Genomic DNA, 12,330 nt, shown 5'->3' on the forward strand with positions numbered 1-12,330 from the left:
AGCAACAACCACACAACACAGACTAGCTCAATTGGTGAGGTTTCACAATGGAGACCAAGAGGTCATGGGTTCAACCCCTACATTCGAGAGTGGCATCTAGTGAATGTCGAGGGTCAAGACATATATATGCATTAAGTAATAGCAAGGTGAGAAAAACCTAGGACATAATGTTTGTAGCATAGTACGTAATATACTCGAATGCGTTGGCAAACATTCTTTTCCATACAAATGAGTATGTTATCAAAACATTCTTATGTTTTATTTTAATTACATTTTAAACCTTAACTTTCTTACTTAAAAACAAAAAACTTATAAATTATAATAAATAAACTTCGAGGGTGTTTACCATACTGGATGATTGATTGAGACATTCTCGAATGCGAATGCACGTATGGTACGTATGGTTCATACTATGGGTTGTAGTGTAATAACTTACCACTAAGGTAAGCTAATTAAATAAAGAAAATTAAAGACAGAGGAGAGGCTTCTTTGGAGAATGTACATGGCCGTCCACCACACATTATCCGCAAACTGTGTACACCGTCAGATCAATCTATAGATCCGACGGTCCACAAGAAGAACTGTGTTTTCTGTTAATTTCTTTGTTTTTTTAATTTTTTTTTTTTTTTGGTACTGTTCCATCTCGTTTTTTTGTTTTTTTTGTTTTGGCCTGTTTTCTTCTTCTTCTTCATCGCCATCTCCAGAAAACCCTAATTCTTCCATGAACACTGAGATACTCCTTCCTGTATCTTCTCTGTCGTTCTCCTTCGTTAGTGGGATCATCTTCCTCTTCAGACTTCCCAAAAAAGCTAGTGCTATTCTAGGTGCAACAATTGTTTTTATGGTCTTTCTTCGGATTACAACGAAAATCTAAGGTTCATCCTTATTCCTCTTTTTCATGCTCATTTCACCATCATAACCTTCTTCTTCTTCTCAATATTTATGTTCATGTTATTCTCACCAAGTTATGAGAATGCTTAGAAATTTATAGTTTTTTAACACATGGCATCAAGTTTGCTTGTCATTGCACTGCAGCTAGGGTACGAATGCTTGCAGACTCTCCTTTTGAAGAAAATAATGTTTTTTGTTTTGGATGGAGTAATTCTATTATCATGATGAAATTATTCCGTTGGTTTGATGACGTTAATTATCAGAGAGAAGCTTTGAGTCTAGAAGTAGTACATCTAATTTTGTTTATTTTCTTCAAATGTGAAATTAAGTAGACATTCATACATCTTCAGATAAAGGCAAGATAAAATTGCTGGGCAAACAATTCCCTTTGAGAAGCTTGAAGAAGAAGCTTTGTCTTTTACGAAGCAAAAATGGCTTATAATACCGAACAAGAGATACTAGTGTGTGCATTAGAGAGAGGGAGAGAATAAATGAAAGATTTTTTTTTTTTTATCTAAGATAAGTTTAAAGCAGGAGAGATCAGAAAGAAAGAACAAGAAGGAAAGAAAGAAAGAGAATGTTGAAGCAGAATATATGAGTAAGTAAGACTATAACCTGAAAGAATTCTGTAAGAGAAGCTTAGGTAGAAGAGACAAGAAAGAAAGAACGAACGAAGTGCACTTTGAGAAGCTCGAAGAAGAGAAGATTTGAGTTCATGAAAGTAACAATGTGAGTGACAACCTTGAAGAAGAAGATTGTATGAAAAATAATTGTGTGAGAGAGAAACTTGAAGAAGCAGAAGACCTGAGTATTGAGAGATTTAGGATGAAAGTGATTCTCTGCGAGTAGAAGATTGGAGTATTGAGAGTAGTTGGATGGAAGTAATTCACTAAGACAAAAGGTTGAAGAAGATGAAGGAAAATATGTGAATATTGAGAGAAGTTGTATGAAATATTTGTCGTAAGAATCTTAGAGGTATTCATATTAATACAATAAGCGTTTTATCTTGATTTGTGAAACGAAATGTTTAAGAATTATTTGCCAACAATTTTGCTTGATATCTTGAATCAAGAAACTATAATTTTTTGAGAGAATCTACATGTAAACAATTCTCTATGAGAAATTTGAAGTAAATAATGCTTAATTCAATCCATGATTTCTGTCTTTTTTGTTTATAGGTACTGAAAATCAATCTTACCAAAAAGGTAACTCTGAGAGAGGGAGCTTCGTTTCTGTTTGTATTGAAGGGTGAAAATGAAGATGAGAATGCTTGCAAGTTTATTCTATTATTTTCAGAAGCTTGGAGAAATCCATGAGTATGACACATGTTGGATGAATTGCTTAATACACTTTCTGTTTTGCTGTGTTAATAGGTGAAATCAAGATTAAGAATGCTAAGCCAAATAATTCTCTGAGAGAACAATCTTGAAAAATATATGAGTATGAGTGGAGGAAGTAAAAGATCATATGAAGATCTCAATAGTAATCTTCTTATGCCTTCATCAAAAGAGAAAGAGGACCCAATTAATGGAAATGCAAACGTAATACCTTCTGAGATTATAACAAATCTTGAAGGTCAGATTGATTCTCGACCACCGAAACTCCTTCATGTTGAGCACTCTAACACTTCTCAGAAACAAATTGAAATTGATGATCCTGTAGTTAATAATAAATCTTTTGCGCTGGGTGTGAAAGGAGATGGTCAGGGTCAGGTTAAGGCTAGTATAGAGGAGAAAGTATCTCTTGTTGAGAAGAAAATGGATAGTTTTGAAGATAAAGGAGAATCTGTTGCGCTGATCGATCCTTTACATCATACTAGCAGAATTGTATCTATTGATAAAATAAGACGAGTTCCTTCTTCTAGTATTAGTATTGATCATTCTTTATATGAGGCTAAGATTGGATATGTTGAGAAAACAAACCAAATTCCTTCTATTAGCACGAGTATTGATCCTTCTTTACATCAAACTAGCAGAATTGGATCTATTGAGAAAACGAGCCGAATTCCTCCTAGCAATGCTGCTACTTGGAAAATGGAGAATAGAGAGAACTCAAGAGAACTCTGGAAGGAAGGTAGAGATGATAATAACCATGGAAAGAAAGGGGATAATAAAGAGTTTGAAAAAGATGGGAGCTTGGAACTTATGCAGGATAGTAAGAATATAGTTATTGAAAGAACAACTCGAATCAATCCATGGAGAAGAGATCAAAGGTTTGATGACAAAGATGAGATGAGAGAATCTTGGAAGGGTCATAGAGAGAGCCAAGGTAATCGAGATTCCTTGCAAAAAGGAGAAAAAAGTTCTGTTGAAGAGGAGGGTGAATTAAGAGATAGTGAAAAAATAGAACTACAAATGCAAGGAGAAGCTACGAAAGAAGACAGAGGCAAGGAACAAGAGAGGAAGACAAAGGATCACAACAGCGAAGAGAGAGAGGAGAAAGAAAAGGTTAAAAGTTGTTCATTGTGGGAACATGATGCGATGAATATCATTGAGAAAGAGAAAGAGAACGATGAGAAGGAAGCTTGGGATTGTAGAGAAAAAGAAGGTGTCACGTATGTGAAGCGAGAAACAGAAGAAGCAGAAGTATCAAATAAGGTGGCTTCTGAAGTAAGGAATCTTAAAAATAACATAAAGCAAGACAAAAAATCATCTAAATATGTAGAGGTTTCTATGGCAGTTGAAATGGATGAAAAAGATCAGGGTGAAAGAGATAATGAGAAGACAGTAGTACCAGGTCTGTTAGGTCTAGAGGAAAATGAAAAGGATAAAGATTTATTCACGAATCACAATGGTCAGCAGAGAAAGAGAATATTCCGTCCAAAGGGACATGTAGCTGTTGGAATTGATGGTCAGCCTCACTTGCCTACGAAGGACTCTGATGGGTAACCTTTAGTTTAAACTTTTTTTTGTGTGAAATGAGATTATGGGTTTTTTTTCCCTATATACACCAATGTTTCTCTAATTTCCCCAAAATACCCTTGGTTAACCCCCAAAAGAGCAATTAATTATGTATTATTTGAGAAATATCCCCAAGTTTCTTTTGTTGTGTCAAAGCTCCCTAAATTTCCATTGTTTCTTGAAATTCCCTTATTCAATCATCGAAAGAGCAATTACATATGCTATTTGAGCTGTATCCCTTTTTTCTCTCCTTCGGTGTCAGAGGAAATAATGGAACTTGGGCATTTAGGGAATTAAAAGAAAAGCTCTGTGTCATTTCAGAGTTTTTTTCCCTTAAAAAAATTAGTTTCATTCCCTCATTGATCAAATTCCTTTTTTTTGCAGGGATCAAGGTATGCTACTGCACTTCCTATTGCTTTGATTATTGGAAAGTAACCTCCACGAGGTTTTCTTGTGAAATAAGAAAACCTCGTGGTAAGTATCACACATGCCCTTTTGGATATCGTGCTGTATATCATTATGCTATTATTTTAGTTGTTTGTAGTGTAGCTGCAAATTTAAATGCTGAAGCACTGTATGCTAAACTTGTTGGACTTCACGTGTTTAGGGGGCTCATAATTTCCGAGAGCTTGTATTTTCCTTAAAATTCGGGAAAGCCTCTGAAATAGCCCTGATGTTTTCTTTATTTCTCCCAAATTCCCTTGGTGCATCCCTTAAGGAACAATTATATTGCCGATTTATCCCCTTCGTCATAATGATATGTGCTATCTGTGCGATTATGTCAATCGATCTGCTTTTTCTCTCTTTCGGGGGTTGGTGAAATGCATGTGGAAAAATATGGAGCATTTTGTGAGAAGGAAAGAATCAGGAGTTTTTTGTAGGTTTTGCCCTAAAGTTTTTGGTAAACAAATAATGGTTGATTTGGATTTAATCTGTACCAGGCAATAAAGGTAGCTCAGAGATCACATCCATTATCTACAAGCCTGGAGAGTGTATGACCATATTATCAAAGCTTTGGAAAGAATTTGAATCATCAAAGACTGGGGAAGTCACAAGCTCAAGTCAAGGTCCTACACTTGAGGTCAGAATACCAGCAAAACTAGTTACAACATCCAATCATCAGGTAATGGCATTTTTCCAAGGAAAAAACCTTCATTCTTGCTAGTTGATTCTCTACTATCTTCTTTATATCTATTTTGATTTGTTAATCTCCTTAGATGAGCCATTTTGGGCCTCTTTAGATATGTTAATATATCTTTCTTTCTCATTAATTTATCATGGCGAGATCGGTTGAATGGTGTAATTTAATTCATATTTTTGCAAAATAAGCTGATGCTTTTATTTGAGATCTATTCTGAAGTCTCTAATATTTTTGGAATAGGTAAAAGGTAGCCAGCTATGGGGAACTGATGTGTACACTGATGATTCTGATTTGGTAGCAGGTATGAAGTATAGTTATTGATTGACAGAGATTCGCTCATTATATTTCTGAATCTTTCTTAAAGTCTAACAATGTGCAATACATTTATTTGCTAGTATTGATGCACACTGGATATTACCGACCAACAGCTTCTTACCCTCCCCCTTCAGTACAAGAGCTTTGTGCAACTATTCAAGTGCTTCCAGCGCGAGATAGTAAGTAAATTTCCTTACTGAATCAGGTTGTCAACAATGCAAAGCATCCAACGTTAAGATATTTTTAAGTTCTTATACACCTGAAGAAACCTTTCTTAAACTTCTGCATGTGCAGAGTACTACTAAAATACTTGAAGTAATCTAATCTTTGACATTGTGACAATTAAAATTTTATTGCTATGATCATGGTACTGGCTGCTGCTGAAATCTTTATGACAATCAAGAATTTCATGATACAAGTAAATCAGTAGTCCCAATGCTTTAAGTCTAACATAATGGCCCTAACACAATTGTAATATTTGTTGGTTCAATTTCACCATAAAGGAAGTAACTGAACCTTTCCTAGATATCTTTCAATGATTGTGATTTACGCATGTGCCCTCGTTTTTACCATCTGATGGAAAACTGTCAGGCTATGGATCAGCTCTAAGAAACAACGTCAGGTCACGTGCATGGGGATCTGCAAGTGGGTGTAGCTATAGTGTTATTCGGTGCCAGATTGTGAAGGTAAATCCTAAAATGCTTCCGTATTACATTGCTATATGTTGCATACTTTGCATATGATTAAAAGCCATATCTGGGAGAGTCTTGCAGTGAGTCCCTAGAGTGATTTCAAGTTTCAACTTGCTGCCAGTTGTCTAGATTCTAGACTGTACGATGCTACAATAATTTGACAATTATTTTGATGGAAATACTCCTAAACACCCCAGATCTTTTCCTCAATTCTCTGAAGTTCCCTTAAGTTCTGTCTATATCCCTGAATCTCCTGGCTAGCCTATAAAAAGGAAAAGGGATCAGTTGACCATATAATTGCTCTTTCAGGGTTGATAAAGGGTATTTGGGAAGTAGTGAAAGTTTAGAGGCATTTAAGGGAACACAGAAATATTCAGGAGTATTTCAGATTTTTTCCCTAATTTTCATCTTTCTCAGTAGGTTCTTCTAGCATTAAGAGATTAAAGTTAGGAAATGATGTGGACTTTAAATTAATATTCACACAACCTACTAGAATCTAATATATGGAGAACAAGGATGATTCAAATTCCCTCTATAGATTCATCAGGATTGAGGATCACTAACATCTGGCAAAGTATTTTGTAATGAATGGCTTTGCTTCAATCATCTTCAATGGATTTGTTAAGAAAATTTGAGCACCTAATAGTGGGATATGTTCAAAGATTCCCACAACATGATAACCATGGTTTAAAATACATTTCTAAACCATAATTATCACTGGAGACACTTAGACCAGTTCCAAAATTTGAAATTGCTTACATATCGTCCTTGGATCTGATGAGTAATTCTCTTTTACAGATCTGACATGAGACTTATTTGGTTTGTATTGACCCCTATTCTGTGACAAAAAAATGAAATTATTGATAGCGATGGAGCTGAACCCAAAGTTTCACTTTTATGTGTATATTGATATATAGGTTTCTGGTGGCCACTTTGATTTGCAACCCTGCTTAACAAGGACATCTGCCATAGCTCCTACACTTGCTCCTGTTGTAATGGAGCGCACAATGACTACAAGAGCTGCCTCATCGGTATGGTATTTACATCAGGGATTTAGTGTGATTTCAGTAACTATCCATGTAGAAAAAACATTACATGATCTATTGTTTGCCATCAGAATACACACAGACAACGGTTTGTGCAGGAAGTTACAATCCAATACAATTTATGTAATGAACCCTGGTAAGTTATGCTATTAGTGTACAATGTCTTATATATATTGCAGATATTCGATGAAGTAATGAGAACGATGCATGTTTTTAGACACAGACTTGTAAATTAGAATCATTTTTAGTAAACATGAGGGTCACATTTTCTCCCAAAATAAAGTGACAGATTTTCTTTAATGATGCTTTCTGCTGACAGGATGAAATACAGCATGAGTATTGTTGCTGACAGAGGTGTTAAAAAATCACAGTATACTTCTGCAAGATTAAGGAAAGGCGAAGTTTTGTATCTCGAAACACATACGAAAAGGTTAAAAACTGTGTACTTGAATATGTGTTATTTTTACAGTCATAATTCAATCAAAGTATAAATTGAAGAAACGATATTTGGTTTACCCTCGAAAGAAAGAAGGGGGGGAATTCTGACATTATGATCACTTAAATAGTACATGTAATTTAAAAGAGACTATATAATTGCTCAAGTAAAACATAATTGCTGGTTTTCCCAAGCATAATTTGTCCTACATTGCAACAGATATGAACTAGTGAGAAAACGGTTTTTATAGTGATCTTGGGTTTACGTATTCTGTTGTATATTGTAACAGATATGAACTCTCATATGATAACGAAAAGGTGGGTTGCAACAGAGGTCACGTAACCACCACTGCAACATCTGCTCCTGTTTTTACTGGTGGAGATAAAATCAGAGATAGAGACAATGATAAAACTTTATACAATCGCAATGGTGAGAAAACACTAGGAAGAGGACTAACTAATGGTTATAATGATAGATGGAAAACACAAAGTCTAAATGTAGATGGATTTGATCACTATAAATGGGCTATTTGTAAGGATCCTCTTCCTCTAAAAATGATGCTTGCTAAAGGAATTCCTCTACCACTTGAATATATAGAGGTATGTACTTTTCATCCCCTGACTTGGAAAGAAACTTAAAAAATGCTTTTTGATTCCAGACTATGATTGGATATATTTTTTAATGCTTTTATATTGTGTTTGATTGTTGATATTAGGTTATTGAGAATGGTCTTGCTTGGGAAGAGATACAATGGTCGCAAGCAAGTGTTTGGGTAAGAGGGAAAGAGTATCTTCTTGCTAGAGCCCATTTTCTATCCTCGCAAGATAAATAGTCTTCAACTAGGTAGAAATAAAATTCCCATTTTTCTGTGTTTGTTGTATCAACAATAGAATTTGTATACAAGATATGAGGAGCATTACCCTTTTAGCACGAATGCTTTTTGTTTTTACCCATCGTGGCTAAGTTCAAGAGGAAGGATTCTCTTGAAGTGATTCATTTTTTATATTGGAAAGGTTAGGAATTATTTGATTAACACAATTGTGTTATAACCATAGCAGCCAGTGGCTTAACAATTGTAAATATGTATAAAGCTTTTGTTTTTCAATTTGCAACTTTTCTTAATTAATTGTTTGAAGGTTCAGTTTTTTATTGTTTTATCTAAGGGGCAAGTACCTAGTTAGTCAGCCCAATTGTTTTTCATGCATTATAAGAATTGTAATTGATCTGATTCATACTGAAAAAGAGAATTTCCATGACTAAAACTAAACCATTGTTTTGATATGAGGAAACTTACTTGAAATTAGTCATCGTTTTAGAGAGGAAAATGTTACTGAATATAAGGACAAAATTTAGGATTGAATGTCATCATTGTAATCGTGTCTAACCAAACTGTCTCACGATGTTCTGAACCCAGCTCATGTATTGTGTTAATGTGTGAACATCCCAACCCTTGGGATGTCTTGCTACAGGTGGTGAAGAGCCGACATACGATGTGCTCATCTTCTCTATTATATTTTTCACACTTGTCGACTATAAATTTGATATTTTCTTTAAAACTGACGATGAGAATATTAAGACTACCTTTTTTGAGGTAGATTCTGTTTCTTTTGAAGCAGAATATAAATGATATAGTATGATTAAGGGAGAAATATACCAGTTAACAGGTGTACCTTCTTTTTTCAACCAAGGACAATTTTGATATATTTAAAAGTGTACTTAGGGTGGAGTTGATATTAGCCTATATGCTAGGGATATTATTACCCCTCATTAATACAGTTCATATTCCAATGCTGTTAGATATTTATAGGCCTTGGTCTACTTTATCAACTTTGTCGGAATAATTTTAAACCAAGCAAGATCTTTGTGACATGCAAGGGCAAACACCTAGCATGACTTTCAAATTTGATGTTTAGAGTGTAATCTTCATGTTCTAATTTGATATCTCATTTTTAATGATCATGAGAAAATGTTAAAATTATTCTTTTGGAATTGATGAATTTCAAGGTACAAAACAAATATTCTTATAATTGCGTGGTATAGAAATGTATTAGATTGTTTGCTAAAGAATTAATCGGCCAAGTGCCTTGGACAAAAGGAATCATTATGATAGAATAAAAGTGGACATACTTGTTTTAGCTTTGCCAAAGATGAGTGATGGTTTTTTTTTTGGGAAGATGAGTGATGGTAGAAGATGAATCAATAAAATGAATTTTGTTCTAGTCATATGGGGTGTTTTTAATTGCAACATAATCCAAAGATGGCAATATGGCACATTATATATTACAAACGGGGAACTTGGGCATGTGGTATGCATATTAAGTGTCTCTCTTGAAAGAGGTTTAACACATGTTTGGTAGGTGTATACAATCTAGTCAACATTTAGATTCTTCTATGTATGTCTAGGCTTTGCCCCCATTAACTTTAAGAGGGACCAAGACAGTTGACCCGTTATGTTTGCCATTTAGTTTATGACAATGTGCTGGGTAGCCATGTTAATCATTGTGGTATGTTGGTATGAGGCATGGGGGATCCACATGATCCTACCAAGAGTCTTAACCTTTCACAAAAGTTAACAACACAATAAAAAACTTTAATCTCCAATTAGTTTACAACACAATATCTTACTAAGTTTAAACTTTTTAATTTTCTTACTTATCTTATATCATGATAAAAAGGTTTATTGCATGCACCCTTATAACTTTGAGACATGTCTCTCTTTGAATTTTTTTTAGAAGTTAATAAGTCCCATCTCATGAAAGCAGTGGAAGCTTATACCCATAGTTAAATAGTAGTTGGATATGTTGTTTTGTTCTTCTCTTTTCTTCATCCAGAAGACAAGCAAACACTACAAAATGTTGTTTTTATTGGGTCTCATACATTGTTTTGGTCTCTTAGAGATGAAATAATATGTATCTACCTTGCCCACCAAGGTAATGATTGTACTAATATTCTATTGGTGTGATGTCTCAATGTTGGAGTTCTAAGAGTAGATAGTCATGCAATGTGATTATTCATATGTTTCCCCTCTACAAAACCCTACAAATGTTCAACTTTCCCAACGTGAGGCAAGACTGAGAATTGAACCCTTAGTGTTTGTTAAAAAACCAAACAACCAAAATCTTCTAGTGTGAATTATACAAAATGTTGTTATCTAAGATAATGGGCTCTAGTACATTGCATTTCAGAAGTTATGTTTAGTCATTATGAGATCATTGGTGAACAATTTCCATAAAAATACCTTGTGAATGCTTATGGGGGAGGCCCTTGTAACAAAAATTGGGCAACTCCAAAATAATCAAGTTGCAAGCCATAAATGAAAGAAGGGGGACATTGACGTTAAAAATCCACATTACATATCAATGATATATGTATCACATGATGGGAGAATAAAGGTGTGAAGCTTACAAAAGGTGGAATACATAAAATCTCTTTTCAATTGTGTCAAAACAGAGATGAGAAAGTGTGGATATCCAAGGAACAAGTGGTGCGGTTATTTGGATGGGGTGGTTGGGGAGGGGTTAAAGGTGAAATCATGAAATAGTTATGTCTAATTTTTAAGTTTTATGAGACATAAGGCACTTTCTTATAGGACATGATAGTGACCATATTATAATTATAAATAGAACATTAGAACGAACTCCATGTAGTATGTGAATGGGAATTTGTTCCCTCTATTATAAATTTGGACTTATATAAGTTCAGAATCCCAATCAAATGTTGGACGAATGAATGCACCAAATTTTCATGGAGCCAACACACACGATAAAGTAGGCCACCATTTTACGAAGACTAAGGTTTAGGAGGGCACCCATTTCTTTGACACTTGGGCCCCAAAGGTTATTGGGCACTAGAGATCACGAACTTCGAAGAAGTCACGATTCTTGAGGACAATGTCATAGAGGTGCATAGGTTTGAACATGCGAAAGTCCGCGGGCACGGTGATGAGGTGGGCAGATGAGTGGCCCCTATGGAATTGGAGGGTTCCGGGTAGCGCAGGCATGTGGAGGCGGGTCCAACCGAGGGTAGCAAGCCGAGTCTCAAGCTCTGCAAGAGAAGTGATGATGTGATTCGAAGGACGATACACAAGAACCTTTCGTTGCACGCGCACACCATCTAATCGAGCCACACCGTCTTTGAAGTACCATACACCTGCCATTGTGTCTATGCTTCCTCTCTATCTCTTCCTTATTAATCACACTCACTCAACTGTCTCCTTCTCTACCCCTCTTTCTCTCTCTCTCTTACTTTGCTTTGTTACAAGAGACCAATTTTCACTCTTTAATTTGATCTAGGACGCTCCCTCTCTCCTTCTCTTGTTCATTATAAACGTTTTAAAGAGAAAGTAAAGCATATTACGTTGCATTATTAACACGCACACACACTCACACACACATGATCTCCCATCCCTTTCCAACATGTCTAGGAAGTTGTCCTCTTGATTTGATTCCACATTATATCATAATAATGACTATCATCCTCAAATATTCAAACTTAAATACCATTCCTTACCATTCTCTTGGAAGCCTATGCGCACGCACACACACACAAGTCATCCTAGTCCATTCATTTATCATTCCTACTAGTCCCATTCAAATTATTCCAAACCTTCTTTCTTATAGACTATAGTCCAATCCCATTATCATTCCTAACATTCTCTCTTTTTACGGCATTCTAGTATAAGCTGTATTTGTATGCGTCATGTCAACCAAGTGTATAGGAGCACACCTAGCCATAGAATGTCCCCTCACACCCCCCAAAAGCAAGATGCCCACCTTTCAATAGTTATTGATGACTATATTCTAACTTTAGGTAGAACTTTCGTTCTCCCTTTAGGAAACTATGTAGCAAAGATATAGATAGATAGATTTTATTATCATTCAAAATGCCATCACTTGAGAGATTCAAATTC

The 12,330-nt window shown here is 35.3% G+C and overlaps 2 protein-coding genes across 2 annotated transcripts; one reads left to right on the forward strand and one right to left on the reverse strand.

Moving 5' to 3' along the window:
• Nucleotides 1–1,159: 1,159 nt before the first annotated feature.
• On the forward strand, nucleotides 1,160–8,543 carry LOC147868662 (zinc finger CCCH domain protein). The gene is made up of 12 exons (XM_087322048.1): nucleotides 1,160–1,489; nucleotides 2,265–3,775; nucleotides 4,176–4,183; nucleotides 4,742–4,914; nucleotides 5,173–5,233; nucleotides 5,328–5,426; nucleotides 5,839–5,933; nucleotides 6,857–6,970; nucleotides 7,057–7,121; nucleotides 7,305–7,415; nucleotides 7,711–8,020; nucleotides 8,137–8,543. The coding sequence occupies exons 2-12, from the start codon at nucleotides 2,328–2,330 to the stop codon at nucleotides 8,251–8,253; spliced, it is 2,601 nt and encodes an 866-aa protein (XP_087178174.1). The 5' UTR covers nucleotides 1,160–1,489; nucleotides 2,265–2,327; the 3' UTR covers nucleotides 8,254–8,543.
• Nucleotides 8,544–11,268: 2,725 nt separating this feature from the next.
• LOC147868663 (flowering-promoting factor 1-like protein 1) lies at nucleotides 11,269–11,577 on the reverse strand. The gene has a single exon (XM_087339558.1). It carries the CDS (start codon nucleotides 11,575–11,577, stop codon nucleotides 11,269–11,271), a length of 309 nt encoding a protein of 102 aa, XP_087195684.1.
• Between the last annotated feature and the right edge of the window lie 753 nt (nucleotides 11,578–12,330).

This window comes from Azolla caroliniana, unplaced genomic scaffold (genome assembly GCF_043228905.1).
Source record: "Azolla caroliniana isolate FFs.n. ecotype wild unplaced genomic scaffold, voAzoCaro1.0.p SCAF_1, whole genome shotgun sequence".
Lineage (NCBI taxonomy): Eukaryota > Viridiplantae > Streptophyta > Polypodiopsida > Salviniales > Salviniaceae > Azolla > Azolla caroliniana.